Source organism: Thalassophryne amazonica, chromosome 6, assembly GCF_902500255.1.
Source record: "Thalassophryne amazonica chromosome 6, fThaAma1.1, whole genome shotgun sequence".
Lineage (NCBI taxonomy): Eukaryota > Metazoa > Chordata > Actinopteri > Batrachoidiformes > Batrachoididae > Thalassophryne > Thalassophryne amazonica.
Window position 1 is genome coordinate 64536733 of NC_047108.1, and position 16086 is coordinate 64552818.

A 16086-nucleotide genomic window follows, 5' to 3' on the forward strand; every position below is an offset into this window, starting at 1 on the left:
CTGGGATACTTACTCCTGTTGTCTTTACTTTGTCCTTCTGGTGGTCGCCTCCAAATTTTCACACCTCTGGAGGACAGATATGTTTCAGGCCGTTACTGGACCTATACAGTCCATCAGCCGACACTCTCCACAACACTGTCTCCTTTGGTGATCTACTCAGGGGCTTTCCACCTACCCAATGGCAAAGACTCTCCTTTGGCCAGGATTCTTCCTCGGACCCGACTACACTTCGTCAGGTCCCTGTTCGGGCGCCACGTGTCAGATCCCGCTTTTTTAGATACACGGCACACGCTCACCCTCCGATGAGTGTGTTTGTGTACAAAACCAGCTCTCCGTCTCTAGGGTCCAACCTTCGTGTCTCCACGGGTATTACCCGGCAGGGCTGCACAAAGGCTGTTCAAGCTGGTGGCGAGGAGATTCGTCTGGCTGCTCACTGCCTCCATCCGAACGTCCACCTCGCTGAAGCTGATCTCGCACCCCGGTCGAATAGCCTTCTCTGGAACCAGGATACGAACCGGCCACGCCCGTTAACGGCAGCTCTCCTCTTATGGATCAGGGCTCTTGGAATGTTGCTAGATTTTGAATTTAGTGACTCGTACAGCGAGTCCCCAGGATGTGTTATTTTCATTAAAAAACCAGACTAACCTTTTAGAGTCTTTTGATGTTTTACACCCAATAAACTTTAACTTTTACACCTTAAGAAGCATCAATAATCCAATGTCCGAGCCTTAACACTTTAACTGCATGCTTGGAAATTTATTGCAGGTTTTGCAAGTGCCAATAACATAATTAACATAGATTATATGGTGATAATTTCACAACAGTAATTCAAGTATAATTAGAATAATGATTGGCAGAGATTTTTGTTTTTGATTCAATAATTCTGTCTGATCTTACTTTGACTGGGACTGGATTGACTTCTTAACAATTTTTCTAGGAGTGAGGGAAGGAGGTTTTTGAGGTTAGGGTCCCCAGCTTGATGAACTTGATTTCCTCTTCATCAGCTATTAATCGTTAGCTGACCACGATCCTTGTGTGATGTTGTAATCCTTCAGGAGGTTAATCCGCATAAGAATTATTCCGTCTTCAATCAACCAAAAGTTGATCTAATCCATTCTGGTATGCGGTGATGTTCCTTGAGAGAGAAATCGTTGAACATTCCCCACTCAGACTTAAGGCCAGTGATTATTCTCCAATGTTCTGCTACTCCATGACTGGACGGCCTGAGTGGGAGTTGAAAACTCTCTCAAACGATCTTTATGACTCCATTCCTCTCACTCCACGATTCCAATTGATGCTCACAAGATGGTCAAGTCTTGTGATCTCCTCGTAGCAGGGGAGAAGTGTCAACAGCACCTCTCCCTGGAAGAATAACCCCGTTTCCTGGTGTTTCACAGTTTATATATGTGCTTGACTCTTGTTGTCTTCAGATGATCTTGGTTACCATGGGGATGCTGTTGACTCAAAACCTCCTCCCTTCTCCTTCCACTTACTGGAAATTTCTGCAGCTGTTACCAGTAACTGATTTCTCAAGTTCCTCTTTTCTGTTAACACTTCAGCTTTTCTGAGAATTCATTCTTTTAAATCATTTCTTCAAAATCACATCAATCATATTCAATCATTTCATTACAACTCTCTTTCACATAAAAACAATTCATATGATCATATACAAACATTTTCATTCCTTATTATTCATTTCATATTTTACCAACATCTTAATCATTTGATCAGTTGTTTATCATCAGCTTTTCTTGCCCTGCTTGCGACATCATCGTCACTTCCTCTTTTTTCTCTGACTCTGCACTCTTTATGAAAAACTCATAATCATTCATTTCACTTATTTGTAACATACTTTTTCTAATCAACTCTTAATTTTAACACATTAATACTTCATTTGTTATTTGTAACATACTTTTTCTAATCAACTCTTAATTTTAACACATTAATACTTCATTTGATCATACTTGCATGTTAGAATCGTTCTTAGACATATTCCATCGTCTTCAACACTGAGTTCATTCCATGGGCCTCCCCATTTGCAATGGAAAAGTCCGGTATGACCTCACTTGCTCCTGTAAGGTACCAGACACTGTGCAGTTTAATCCAACAGCATGTATATTAATCCCATGGCACGTATTATATTCCAAGATGAAAACAAGCTGAAAGCAAGCTTAAAGTCATCTTTCCTGACAACATATATATATGTATATAAAATAAGCACAAATTATTAATAAATACATACTCTGAGATGCATCCGGCTGAGTTCTCCTTCCGTGTTTGCACAGAGCAGCCATGTAGAATATCGCTCCTGCTCTACTTCCATAAAAATCCGCATGTAAACAAAGCTATTTCCTTTCAAAACATCCTAATTGTATGAACACATGATGGTCAGTAAAGATCTGATTGCTGATTGTCTACAGTCATTGATCCGTTGTCCATGTCATGGCTCCACCGTTAAGATTGCAACAACTGTCACTTTCTTTCAGTCTTCAAGTCACACTTAGGGCCCTGTCCCACTGGCGTTTAGGAGGATTTGCGCTTGAAATGAGGAGACAAAAGCTGAGCGTCCGCAACAAAGGTGGGCGGAAATGACAAGTGTCCCGGGGTGGATCAGCGAATACATGAGGAGGAAAAGTGGATATAACAGGGAACAGAAGCGAAGGCGACCATGGAGGCACCCCCATGAGGCGCACAGCGGCCGTGATGCACTCGCTTCATCCGTGCCCACTCTGTCTGCATGCACGACATACCATTTGCGACCGTGATGTGGCCGTGCTGGGCACGCGTCATATCTGTTTTGCACACTGTCCCGGTCCGCCGCCAAGCCGCACCAACCCGTCGGTTGCGGATATCAGCGGATGACAGGGGATATGCGGCGCGTTGGTTGTGTATGTCCTGTGTATGTCTTCAGTATGTGTTCAGGCAGTGATGTGGATCTCATCCACAGCAGGATTTTTGAGCCGCTCAAAAATCCTGGCTGCGGACATGCGTGCCTCTGCGGATGATCACAGGAATGTTACACGGTTATTGCGGTTGTTTGGCGGATGTGGGCCACTTTTGTGCGCATTCCATCTGCAAATCCTCCTAAACGTCAGTGGGACATGGCCCTTACAAACAGGGATAAAATTCTTTCTCCATGATTAATCTCTGGTCCGGTGTCCATGTCCCAGCTCCCGGGGGAGCATGGGAGAAATAGACATTTCATTTACATGACAGCGGCAAACAAAAAAAAAACATCCTGGCAACACACTTGTTTCTGCTGGCTGCACAAATTGAAGGAATAGTTCCAGGTGTTATCTGAAGCCCATTTCTCACGCTGTGCCTGCTACAATTTCTCCACTGTTTCTGGAAGGCGTCTACAACCCACTTCCACTTCAGCTTCAAAAATCACATTTGTGGGAAAGTTGGGCAGCTAATAAAAATCACAACTGATATTGCTGGACCTTATAAAAACACACCTGTTCACCATTTTGACATATGCACTGTCAAAAAAACACCAATTTAAGAACTGCACTAAATTCTGTTTTTTCCATTTGTTTCAATGAAAATTCCAAATAGGTTTGAGGGTGAGGTCCCTGAAGTGATTTCACAGAAGTCAGCATTTCTGAGCGTTTATCAGCAGCAGATGAAATCAAGCTAGTTTCCCCATGTTTCTGACTTTATTTCTCAAGGCATGTGGCACCTGAAATAAAACACATTCCATTTATGTTTTCATTATTCTTTATTTATTTAGAATAGTCAGCTCAATTGGCATTTAATTTAACAGAAATAGGCACATTAAATGTTATTTGACAATTACTGGAAGACAATTAATACATTGGTGTATGTGTGCAGGGAAGCCGGTGCTGTTCCAAGTATGATGCCTTGCAGTGAAACTTCCCGTAATTCTGTTTGCTTCCCAATGTAAGTTTTATTCTACACATCTGTGCTTTCTTACTCACTCATCTTCAACCACTTATCCAAGATCGGGTTGCGGGGGCTGGAGCCTATCCCAGCAGTAATAGGGCATGAGGCGCGGTATACCCTGGATAGAACGCCAGTCTATCGCAGGGCAGTGCTTTCTTACTATACATACATATATATAAAATGTGTGGTGGGCTGCATATTGTCAACCACATACACCACTATCTGTCCCTTGAATTATTAGTAGAGTTAGGAGAATATGGCATTACGAGGTCTGTCATTAAAGTAATGGACCTTTTTATTTTTTTTTAAACTATATGGATTTGATTCATATGTTTTTACGTCAGACAAGCTTGAACCCTCGTGCGCATGCTTGAGTTTTTCCACGCCTGTCGGTGACGTCATTCACCTGTGAGCACGCCTTGTGGAAGGAGTGGTCCCGCCCCCTCGTCGGATTTTCATTGTCTGGAAATGGCGGAATGATTTGGACTTTTTTTCCATCAGAATTTTTTCAGAAGCTGTTAGAGACTGGCACCGAGCTGCGACGACGAGGCAGAAAACGCCAGATCATTTCTAAGCTGATGGCTCTGTGGATACGAGACCGTCGTGTGCACTTTCTCTGGTTATCGCAAGAGCTGGACATCAGCCATTTGCCGACAGATTTCACTTTTAACAAGAGATTTTGTCATGGAAAGCCGCGCGGAGGCTTCGTGCGTAACGACCGATTCGCTGTTTGAGCGAGACAAAGGAACACCTCCGTTTCGGCGTGTCAGAGGACAAGTTAGGACAAGCCCAGCTCTCCACAATTTCTCTGATACTTACTGGACTGGTAAGCATTGAAAGCCGAGATAGGCATGTCCCAACTTGTCCCATGACACGCCGAAACGGAGGTGTTCTTTGTCTCGCTCAAACAGCGAATCGGTCGTTACGCACAAAGCCTCTGCGCGGCTTTACATGACAAAATCTCTTGTTAAAAGTGAAATCTGCCGGAAAATGGCTGATGTCCAGCTCTTGTGATAACCAGAGAAAGTGCACACGATGGTCTCGTATCCACAGAGCCATCAGCTTAGAAATGATCTGGCGTTTTCTGCCTCGACGTCGCAGCTCGGAGCGCGGCGCACCGAGCGTCCTTAAAGCCGTCCTTAAAGCTGTAGTAACAGTCTTTATTCTCTGTGAAGCCCATAAAATTTTCACCGAAAGCCAGATAAATTTTTCAAATGGTTTCCAGGTGCCAGTCTCTAACAGCTTCTGAAAAAATTCTGATGGAAAAAGGTCCAAATCATTCCGCCATTTCCAGACAATGAAAATCCGATGAGGGGGCGGGACCACTCCTTCCACAAGGCGTGCTCACAGGCGAATGACGTCACCGACAGGCGTGGAAAAACTCACGCATGCGCACGAGGGTTCAAGCTTGTCTGACGTAAAAACGTATGAATCAAATCCATGTAGTTTTAAAAAAAAATAAAAAGGTCCGTTACTTTATTGACAGACCTCGTAGTGTTATCTTGCAAGTCGTGTGCATAACCACAAAATGCAAGCGCACAGAACAGTAACTGCAAGTGGAAAAGCATGGTCGTGAAGGCACATTCTAGTGCTGCTTGTACAATTGCTAAACCATTTGATGCGTTATCACCTAGAGTGTAAAATCATTCTGTCTGTCTGGTACCAAAATCTTAAAAAGGCAAGAAGTTACTTCAGCATTCTTTGACTTTAGAAGAGAGTGAAGCAAGTCAGTGCTACCAGTTTCTGAAATCACAAAAGAAAAAAAAAAACAGCATTCTTCTTGCTTCTGCATACTCCTACAGCGAATTAATACATGAAGCACAGTTTAGTGAACCTGACATTGCCTCAGTACTCACAACCTCATCCATTTTTTGTGCTTTTGAATGTGAGGATAGTGTTTGATGTCTGATGTGGTAAGAATTTGTTTCTTTATGTTTTGAAAGACAATATTTTCAAGTATATGTGGATAAAAAGATACAAGAATAAAGTCACAATCTTTCTTGTAAAAATCAGTAGAATACATTTACTTAAAAATGTAATTATTTGAGAAAAACATTTTGAAAATGTTTTGGGGAAAAAAACATATTACAAAGGTATGAGGGGCAATTGAGAAGTTTTGAGCCTCCATGCACTGTTCTGTACACTTGCAGTGCAAAACTGTTCTGTTGCAAGGGTAGTTTGTTCAGGGCTACTGTTCTGTGCACTCATATTTCATTGTTTATATGTGTGCAATTTTGAGACTAGATTAACACCATAGGAGAGAACTCTGTGGACTGATGAGCATCATCTCAGTACTACAGAAACAGAAAGTCAACAATAAAAATATTAATACTATGAAAAAGAAGCTGGACTGACTCCAGATATCACTATGTCAGATGGAGCCAAGGAGGAGGCAGATGTATCTGTGTCATGTGACGATGAGTCAGTAGTTTGGCAGTAGAAAAAAAAATAACAGCAGCTCCTAATGTTAAAGTGTTGAAACCAGTTTAACATCTTTGTTGCAAAAATGCCAAATCTTACCAAGATTTTGAATCAAAATACAAAACAAATAAAAGTAAAAAGTTTTGACACACTTTCCCATTCAGTGGGAAAGTGTGTCAAAACTTTTGACTGGTAGCATAATTACTTGCTTTGATATAGTCCCTTCTACGTCTCCTTTCTTTCACTCAGGGTCGCCTCAGCAGAGCAGACACAGATGCCTTTCCTGACACCACTTCCCATTGTAAGGAGAATGGGCAGGGGTGACCTTGAACCGGGATCCTTCCGCTCTGAAAACAAGCATACTCAACCACTTGGCCACCACCCCCTTACTTTTATATAATCCACCTTAAAAATCTGAAGTGAAAGAGTCTTGGAAACATCTTGAGTAATATCTGAGAAGAAACAAGCTTTTTGACTCACCATGAGATTTTTAAGATGTTATGTTTTTTTGGAAAAGATGTAAGTCTTCCTAATATTAGTAAAATAAAGCTAAAGTGAGACATTATTTGTATTATTGAGATATTATTTCAAGAAATCTTAAATGAGATGTTGCACCGAAATCATAACAATGAAGATTTAGGCTGTTAGTGACCATCCTGAGGCACAGATTAATCACAAAGTTTACATAAGTGTGATGTTGTGTTATGATGACTCGTTTTTAAGGGCCCCTTCACACACAGTGTGAAGTTTGGACGAAGTACACACTTAGTGCACATGACGCATGAATCGTGTGCAAATCATATAATGTCATCCCTGTCGCCAATGCCTCGTACACCTGTTGCTGCAACTATTTGCGCACACAAGCGCCTGAAAGACAAAGTGTGTGCTGTGTGAACGCATCGCACCCTCTTGCAGCAGGTGTCGGCCAAATTCCAGGTGACACACACGAACTTCTAACACCGCTCACATGGCACTTAGAAAATGTGTGGCCAGTCACACTCTTGGCATGACAACAGACTGTTGACAACCACTGTCGTACTGCTGTGAAATTTGTCTAAGTTCCCCACGAGTGTGACTTTGCAAACACACACAGTGATATTTGGGTGTGTGTGCTCCACTCACAGGAGGCGTGGCTTCCAACAGAAGCAGCTGTGGTGATCTATCATTCTGGACATTCCAGCTACACAATACACTGTCCACTGTGAGGCGCGTGTGTCTGATTGCTGTATTTATGTGGACATAAATAAAAACATATATCGCCGTAGTGACAAGCTGCAGCAAGCGAGCGTGCACATGGAACGGACACTGACAGCCCCCCAGGTTGAAATGGACCATCAGATCAGAACACGCAGCGGGTGATCTGACCATCACGTCACCCACATGAGCTCTGTTCCACATGACGCCGTGTCTGTGCTGTGGCGTGCCGTCCCCAAGACACATGTGTCGGGCATAACACGCGTGCTGCCGACTGGATGCAGCTGACCAGTTGATGTGGACATGATCAGAGCCCGCTGCTTCTCATTCATGTCATTTCATGACTGTATGTCTGTGACCATGGGTCATCACCAGAGGAACAGACGGATCATATTTGTATTGCTCGCTTGATAAATGCGGTGTTTTTATATGGTGTGGGATTTTAATTTGTTTTTGTAATACTTCCATGTCCTTCCTGATATGAGGCAGCTTCCTGCAGCTTTCAAAGAACAGCTCTGTAGCTCAGAGGTAAAGTCTCTGACTGGCAACCAGAGCTTTTGAATGGCGCAAGTTTGCGTTCAGTGAGCCATATGTTTTTTGTTTGTTTGTTTGTTTTTTCCACATATGCGGCGTGATGTGGTACCACAGGTATCAGCTGGGTTTTTAAATTTCCTCCACGTAAGCGGCACCATGTGCCACAGCTGGCACTATGTGTTCCTGTCCAAAAGACATCGGCGCGTGCACCAACTCTCGCACCGGGTTCATGCACGCCTGCCCATTGCCGTGATGTTTCGTGGTGCACTAATTTCAAAGTGTTTCACGCTGTTTCGACGTTTTCGTCCAACCGCTGTCCAAACTTCGCACTATGTGTGAAGGGGCCATTAGATAGAAGATGCATTGATTGTTTTTGAGTTATGTTCACATGGGATGAAATCATTGAGCTATTGCTGTGTAATATGGAGTTGCGCCAGGAAGGGCATCCGGCATAAAACTTTCCAACCAATCCAACCTGCAGATCCACCTCGGATCTGCTATGGTGATCCTGAGTGAAAACGGAGCAGCTGAAGGGACTTACTTTTACTGTTTTCTTATTTAATTTATATATGGATCAAACTGTGCATCATCACAAGAACAATTTTGAGGTGGGTTACATTTTTTTTTCTTTTTTCTTTTTAGAAATAATTATTATATTTAGAAATATTTCTGCAGTGGTATGAAGTAAAATTTTATTACATTTGACAAGCGTTCATGTTTGATCACTTTTTTTGTCATATTTAAATTCAATTCAGTTTCTATTTATTTATATAGCATCAAATCACAACGCTACCTCAAGACGCTTCACATATGTAAGGTTTAACCTTACCAGTCCCAGTGAGCAAGCACACAGATGACAGTGTTAACCCCTTAACGCCTATTGTCGCATATATGCTACAATATTTGACTCAAATATGCAACATACCAAATTGACCAGTATGCCTGTTGTTGCAAATTTGCAACATACCATTATTATTATTATAACATTATAACATAAATTATTACCAAAATTACTATTTATTTTTTGTGCAAAAGTGTAATTAATAATCTCAACATTATTTACCATCTACTTAAAGGCAAAAACACACACAAAACATTTTTTTATATACAGCTATATAAATTCAGGCATTAAGGGGTTAAGGAAAAACTCCTGGTGTTTTTGAGGAAGAATCCTCAAGTAGACCAGACTCAGAGGCTTGACCTACTGCTTGGGCCATTCTAACAGTTACAACGTTTTTACAAAAGATAAGAAAAACCAGTCAGTTATTAAGGTAGAGATGGTTCATCTTGGTGCATTCTCTAGTTTCAGCTCTTGAGTACATCTGATAGCAGATGTCTTATGCCAGTGTCAGGTTAGTCTGGTCCTCTAGAGGCACCACCAGCCTCTCAGATCCCAGCAACAGCACCTTAGACATAGAGAAAAAGAGTAGAATCAGTTGGCCAGAGATAACAGCACCTAATGCATTAGTTCACCAGCATTAAATTAACAGAAAAGCACAGATGTTATTAAAGCATGGGTTAAAGTTCTCCATCACCACGACGGATTTCCATCATTTGGAAAATTTAACCACACATACGCGTGCCCACGTGGTGCCATGCGTGTTTTGGGGCCGAAATATGATAGTCTCACTGTCAATGCAACATCGTATTCTGCGCTAATCAAAGCAGCAGCAATGTCAGCGTGGGCTGCGGAGGAAGGGACTGTGTGAATTTTCCTTCCTCTCCGCTCTGTTTACTGCTTACTATGAGCCACGGTCTTTCTCCTCCCTGTCTTTGTTAGAACATTGACAGACACTCCCCAAGTAGAGCGGGATGTGGCTTTGCTTTGAACCAATGAGGCATTGATCCGTCTCACTGCTTCGATGGTTTGTTGTGTTACTTCGTTTTTATCTTAATTTCCCCCCGCTAAAACCCTAAAGAGCATATGTCTGTGAGTAATATTTACCTTTTTATATTAAACCGAGCTGTTATGGTCTTCTAAAACAGTTGATAGATGTATTTTATAACTTAAAAACAGGACTGATGCTAACGCGTTAGCATGTCTATGGCGTTTTCAGTGTTAAAGTTAGCATTAAGCTGTTTGCATCTCAGCACCGCACACAAACGTTGATGTTGCGTGATAGACCTTTTAATAATAACTCACTTCAAGAAATAATGGCAAAACTCACATGTAAGTAAAAAAGAAAAAAACAAACAACAAAAAAATGATTAATTGATTACTAAAATAATCGTTAGTTGCAGCCCAAGTTTGTTTTACGAGTGAGAGCATTTTACAGATGAACTGTGAATAAGCCAGTTTTGAGTTTCTCAATGCGCATGTGTTTTCAAAACTGGTGACAGTGTTACTTTGTGCACAGCAGGACAACACTGTCAGTTGCTTTAGGCCCTAATTTTGTATTTTATTGACTGTACAGCCAGCAACACAGCACCCATTTGGCGCATTTACCGGAATGGAACTGATCAAAATACTACAGAAGACAAAGAATTTTTACTTGACAGTTTGAAGTGAGTTTGCTTTGTTTCAGAGGGCAGGCCCCGTGATTTCTGTAATGTGTAGGTCAAAGGACAGTGTAGGATCAAAAATCACCCAAGGTTCCTCACTTTATCAATATAATGTATAACATGAGTCTAGGTTAAGCATTAGCTGTTCAAACTGATGTCTATGTCTCGCAGTACCAAGGACAATCATTTTAGTCTTGTCCGAATTTAAAAGCAAGAAATTGTTCGACATCCAACCTTTCACTGAAGCAAGGCAATCTAAAGTCTTGATATGCATGAGACTGCCTGCAGTTACTGGCATGTACAACTGAGTGTCATCAGTGTAACAGTGAAAAGTAATCCCATAGTGTTGCAGTGTTTGTCCAAGGGGTGCTATATATAGAGAGAGAGAGATGCAGGGGGCCTAAGATGGACCCTTGTGGAACCCCATATTTCATGGGAACAAACTTTGAGGTGATGTTATTGTACAGAACACAATGAGAGTGACTGGTTAAGTAGGATGTCAACCACATGAGGACATTCCCAGCAATCCCAAAGTGTTTCTCTTTGTTAATTTTTGCAAATTTATTAAAAATTAAAAACTAAGAAAGCACACGTATGTAAGTATTCACATCCTCTGCTCAATACTTACAATACAGCCCCAAGTCTTCTTGAATACAGTAGTGTTCAGAATAATAGTAGTGCTATGTGACTAAAAAGATTAATCCAGATTTTGAGTATATTTCTTATTGTTACATGGGAACCAAGGTACCAGTAGATTCAGTAGATTCTCACAAATCCAACAAGACCAAGCATTAATGATATGCACACTCTTAAGGCTATGAAATTGGGCTATTAGTAAAAAAAAGTAGAAAAGGGGGTGTTCACAATAATAGTAGTGTGGCATTCAGTCAGTGAGTTTGTCAATTTTGTGGAACAAACAGGGGTGAATCAGGTGTCACCTATTTAAGAATGAAGCCAGCACCTGTTGAACATGCTTTTCTCTTTGAAAGCCTGAGGACAATGGGACGTTCAAGACATTGTTCAGAAAAACAGAGTAGTTTGATTAAAAAGCTGATTGGAGAGGGGAAAACTTATACGCAGGTGCAAAACATTATAGGTTGTTCATCTACAATGATCTCCAATGCTTTAAAATGGACAAAAAAAAAAAACAGACGCGTGGAAGAAAACGTAAAACAACCATCAAAATGGATAGAAGAATAACCAGAATGGCAATTGATCAGCTCCAGGAAGATCAAAGACAGTCTGGAGTTACCTGTAAGTGCTGTGACAGAAGACGCCTGTGTGAAGCTAATTTATTAGCAAGAATCCCCCGCAAAGTCCCTCTGTTAAATAAGACATGTGCAGAAGAGGTTACAATTTGCCAAAGAACACATCAACTGGCCTAAAGAGAAATGGAGGAATATTTTGTGGACTGATGAGAGTAAAATTGTTCTTTTTGGGTCCAAGGGCCGCAGACAGTTTGTGAAACGACCCCCAAACTCTTAATTCAAGCCACGCTTCACAGTGAAGACAGTGAAGCATGGTGGTGCAAGCATCATGATATGGGCATGTTTCTCCTACTATGGTGTTGGGCCTATATATCGCATACCAGGTATCATAGTAAATGAGCAAAATCTTGGTTGAAAAACCAACAAAATTAATACCTCGAAGATGTGAAGAAATCATGAAAAACTGTGGTTATACAACTAAATACTAGTTTAGTGATTCACAGGATTGCTAAAAAGCAATTTGAACATAACAGTTTTGAGTTTGTAGTGTCAACAGCAGATGCTACTATTATTGTGAACACCCCCTTTTCTACTTTTTTTTTTACTAATAGCCCAATTTCATAGCCTTATGAGTGTGCATATCATGAATGTTTGGTCTTGTTGGATTTGTGAGAATCTACTGAATCTACTCAAAACCTTGATTAATCTTTTTAGTCACATAGCACTACTATTATTCTGAACACTACTGTATGACAGGGGCCCCGGGCCTCCTCCGGGTCAGGTCACATTTCCACTGTCTCGTTTTTCCATAGAGTCATTGTGAATTTAGTGGGTAGATAGCGGTTGTGGTTGGAATTTAGCTGTGAATTTTGGGTTCACGAATTATTGTTATTATTATTATTAAGAAAATTAAACAAAGACAGACACTTTGTATCACTGGCAGCAAAGCCCATTGGAACACTTTCAGGTTCATTTATCTGGGTCCTTTGGATCGGGTGGAGTGAAGTGGTCTGTTTTCCTGATCGGCCTTTGCTGGCCGACTGGGTCTCCCAGATGACGACAGGCTTGCAGACTGCTTGGTTGGTTTCACAGGAGGGGCCGAATGTGTTGGTTAGGCGGTTTCAGTTGGATTCACTGACTGACCCAGAATGAAGGTTTTGTTGTTTGCTGTCAAATGCTCTGGCAGCTTCCACAGCTTGTGGAAAATCAATTTAAAGTCTTAGTAAAAATTTGGAAGATGTTCAAGGCTTGGCAAAGAAAGTTGTGGAGAAAAATTAAAGTTAACAAAAAACACTTGTCATTGAGCAGAAAATGAAGAATTTGGAGACTTGCAAATTCTCTCTTAATTTGAAAAACTCATTGAAAAATTTGTCTTCAAAATTCAGCGAACTTGACTCATGCCTTAAAAATTATTAACACTGGTGCATAGAACAATGAAAGTTAACAGAACAAGAAGAAACAATGAAACTAGAGCACTACACTCGTAGAGCGCAAACCTCTGCCAGTACTAGTAGAAAAAATTTAAGGTCAAAGTCCTGTTAGAAGTGGCTTTTCATAAGCTAAATTAGATGTGATCAAATGTCAGGAGTATGTATTTAGTTCATACACTTGAATCAAAGTTTTTTGTGGCATTGTCAGGGTTTTTTTTTTTTTTCTTCATCTTTTTCAGATTCTGAATTCTTTTTCAGATCATTTTCACAGAACATTGGTTCTCTCTGCTATGCACAATTTGTCATTGCTTTTTGGCACTTCCGACCGATAAGAGACATAAAATCGAAACCTCCATCCAGTTTTGGTGATGTTAGTAAATCCATAACAGAAAAATGAAAGTGATTGAGGCACTTTAGATTGAGATATAATGCAAAATATACACCAAAATAAACACAATATTAAATTCAAATGTCCACAAAATCCACAATCCAGTTCAGATCCAGATCAAACTTTGTCATGCGATAGTGTCAGTCTACACCTGTCTTTCAAATATGAGAGTGATTCAGATATAACGTAAAATATACATTAAATTGGGTTTTCAGTGTTAAATTTAAATGGCCACAAAATCTGTAATCCGGATGAGATCTGGATCAGACTTATCAGTAGATAAAGGGCAACATCCTACATAATGTTCTCAAATATAAAATAAATTTGATATTTTTTGACAGTTATGATTTTTTTGAAAATTGGTTCAATGTTAAAGGATAGGGATTTTTCCAATTTTCCAAGATTTTTCCTGACTTTGACCTATGACCTTGAAAATTTAATCAGTTCTTGCCTATCAAGATATGAACCCTCTGTAAAAATTTCAAAACAATATATGAAAAAATGGGCGTTACAGGCTGTTCAGACAAACAAACAGGGCTGAAAACATAACCTTTGCCCAACTTCGTTGGCAGAGGTGAGACATGTATGGACATCACTTAGAAGAGGACAACTTAAATCAAATCAATTTTATTTATATAGCGCCAAATCACAACAACAGTTGCCCCAAGGCGCTTTATATTGTAAGGCAAAACCCAAACAGTAATTACAGAAAAACCCCAACGGTCAAAACGACCCCCTATGAGCAAGCACTTGGCAACAGTGGGAAGGAAAAACTCCCTTTTAACAGGAAGAAACCTCCAGCAGAACCAGGCTCAGGGAGGGGCAGTCTTCTGCTGGGACTGGTTGGGGCTGAGGGAAGAGAATCAGGAAAAAGACATGCTGTGGAAGAGAGCAGAGATCAATCACTAATGATTAGATGCAGAGTGGTGCATACAGAGCAGAAAGAGAAAGAAACACTCAGTGCATCATGGGAAGCCCCCAGCAGTCTAAGTCTATAACAGCATAACTAAGGGATGGTTCAGGGTCACCTGATCCAGCCCTAACTATAAGCTTTAGTAAAAAGGAAAGTTTTAAGCCTAATCTTAAAAGTAGAGAGGGTGTCTGTCTCCCTGATCTGAATTGGGAGCTGGTTCCACAGGAGAGGAGCCTGAAAGCTGAAGGCTCTGCCTCCCATTCTACTCTTAAAATCCCTAGGAACTACAAGTAAGCCTGCAGTCTGAGAGCGAAGCACTCTATTGGGGTGATATGGTACTAAGAGGTCCCTAAGATAAGATGGGACCTGATTATTCAAAACCTTATAAGTAAGAAGAATAATTTTAAATTCTATTCTAGAATTAACAGGAAGCCAATGAAGAGAGGCCAATATGGGTGAAATATGCTCTCTCCTTCTAGTCCCCATCAGTACTCTAGCTGCAGTATTTTGAATTAACTGAAGGCTTTTCAGGGAACTTTTAGGACAACCTGATAATAATGAATTACAATAGTCCAGCCTAGAGGAAATAAATGTATGAATTAGTTTTTCAGCATCACTTTGAGACAAGACCTTTCTAATTTTAGAGATATTGCGCAAATATAAAAAAGCAGTCCTACATATTTGCTTAATATGCGCATTGAAGGACATATCCTGATCAAAAATGACTCCAAGATTTCTCACAGTATTACTAGAGGTCAGGGTAATGCCATCCAGAGTAAGCATCTGGTTAGACACCATGTTTCTAAGATTTGTGGGGCCAAGTACTTCAGTAACTTCAGTTTTATCTGAATTTAAAAGCAGGAAATTAGAGGTCATCCATGTCTTTATGTCTGTAAGACATTCCTGCAGTTTAACTAATTGGTGTGTGTCCTCTGGCTTCATGGATAGATAAAGCTGGGTATCATCTGCATACCAATGAAAATTTAAGCAATGTTTTCTAATAATACTGCCTAAGGGAAGCATGTATAAAGTGAATAAAATTGGTCCTAGCACAGAACCTTGTGGAACTCCATAATTAACCTTAGTCTGTGAAGAAGACTCCGCGTTTACATGAACAAATTGTAATCTATTAGATAAATATGATTCAAACCACCGCAGTGCAGTGCCTTTAATACCTATGGCATGCTCTAATCTCTGTAATAAAATTTTATGGTCAACAGCATCAAAAGCAGCACTGAGGTCTAACAGGACAAGCACAGAGATGAGTCCACTGTCTGTGGCCATAAGAAGATCATTTGTAACCTTCACTAATGCTGTTTCTGTATTATGATGAATTCTGAAACCCGACTGAAACTCTTCAAATAGACCATTCCTCTGCAGATGATCAGTTACCCTTTCAAGAATTTTTGAGAGAAAAGGAAGGTTGGAGATTGGCCTATAATTACCTAAGATAGCTGGATCAAGTAATGGCTTTTTAAGTAATGGTTTAATTACTGCCACCTTAAAAACCTGTGGTACATAGCCAACTAATAAAGATAGATTGATCATATTTAAGATCGAAGCATTAATTAATGGTAGGGCTTCCTTGAG

The 16086-nt window shown here is 40.6% G+C and overlaps 1 protein-coding gene across 2 annotated transcripts in view; it reads left to right on the top strand.

Moving 5' to 3' along the window:
- Positions 1-16086, top strand: part of stat6 (signal transducer and activator of transcription 6, interleukin-4 induced) — a 171260-nt gene that overhangs the window by 148662 nt on the left and 6512 nt on the right. The window contains exons 18-19 of one of the 2 annotated variants that reach the window (XM_034172329.1): positions 3835-3903; positions 6577-6892. In XM_034172329.1, the coding sequence (XP_034028220.1) occupies positions 3835-3903; positions 6577-6727 (220 nt within the window). In that variant the 3' untranslated portion in view covers positions 6728-6892. Of the gene's footprint in view, positions 1-3834; positions 3904-6576; positions 6893-16086 lie in introns of those variants that run through there. The other variant, XM_034172327.1, reaches the window with a different exon arrangement.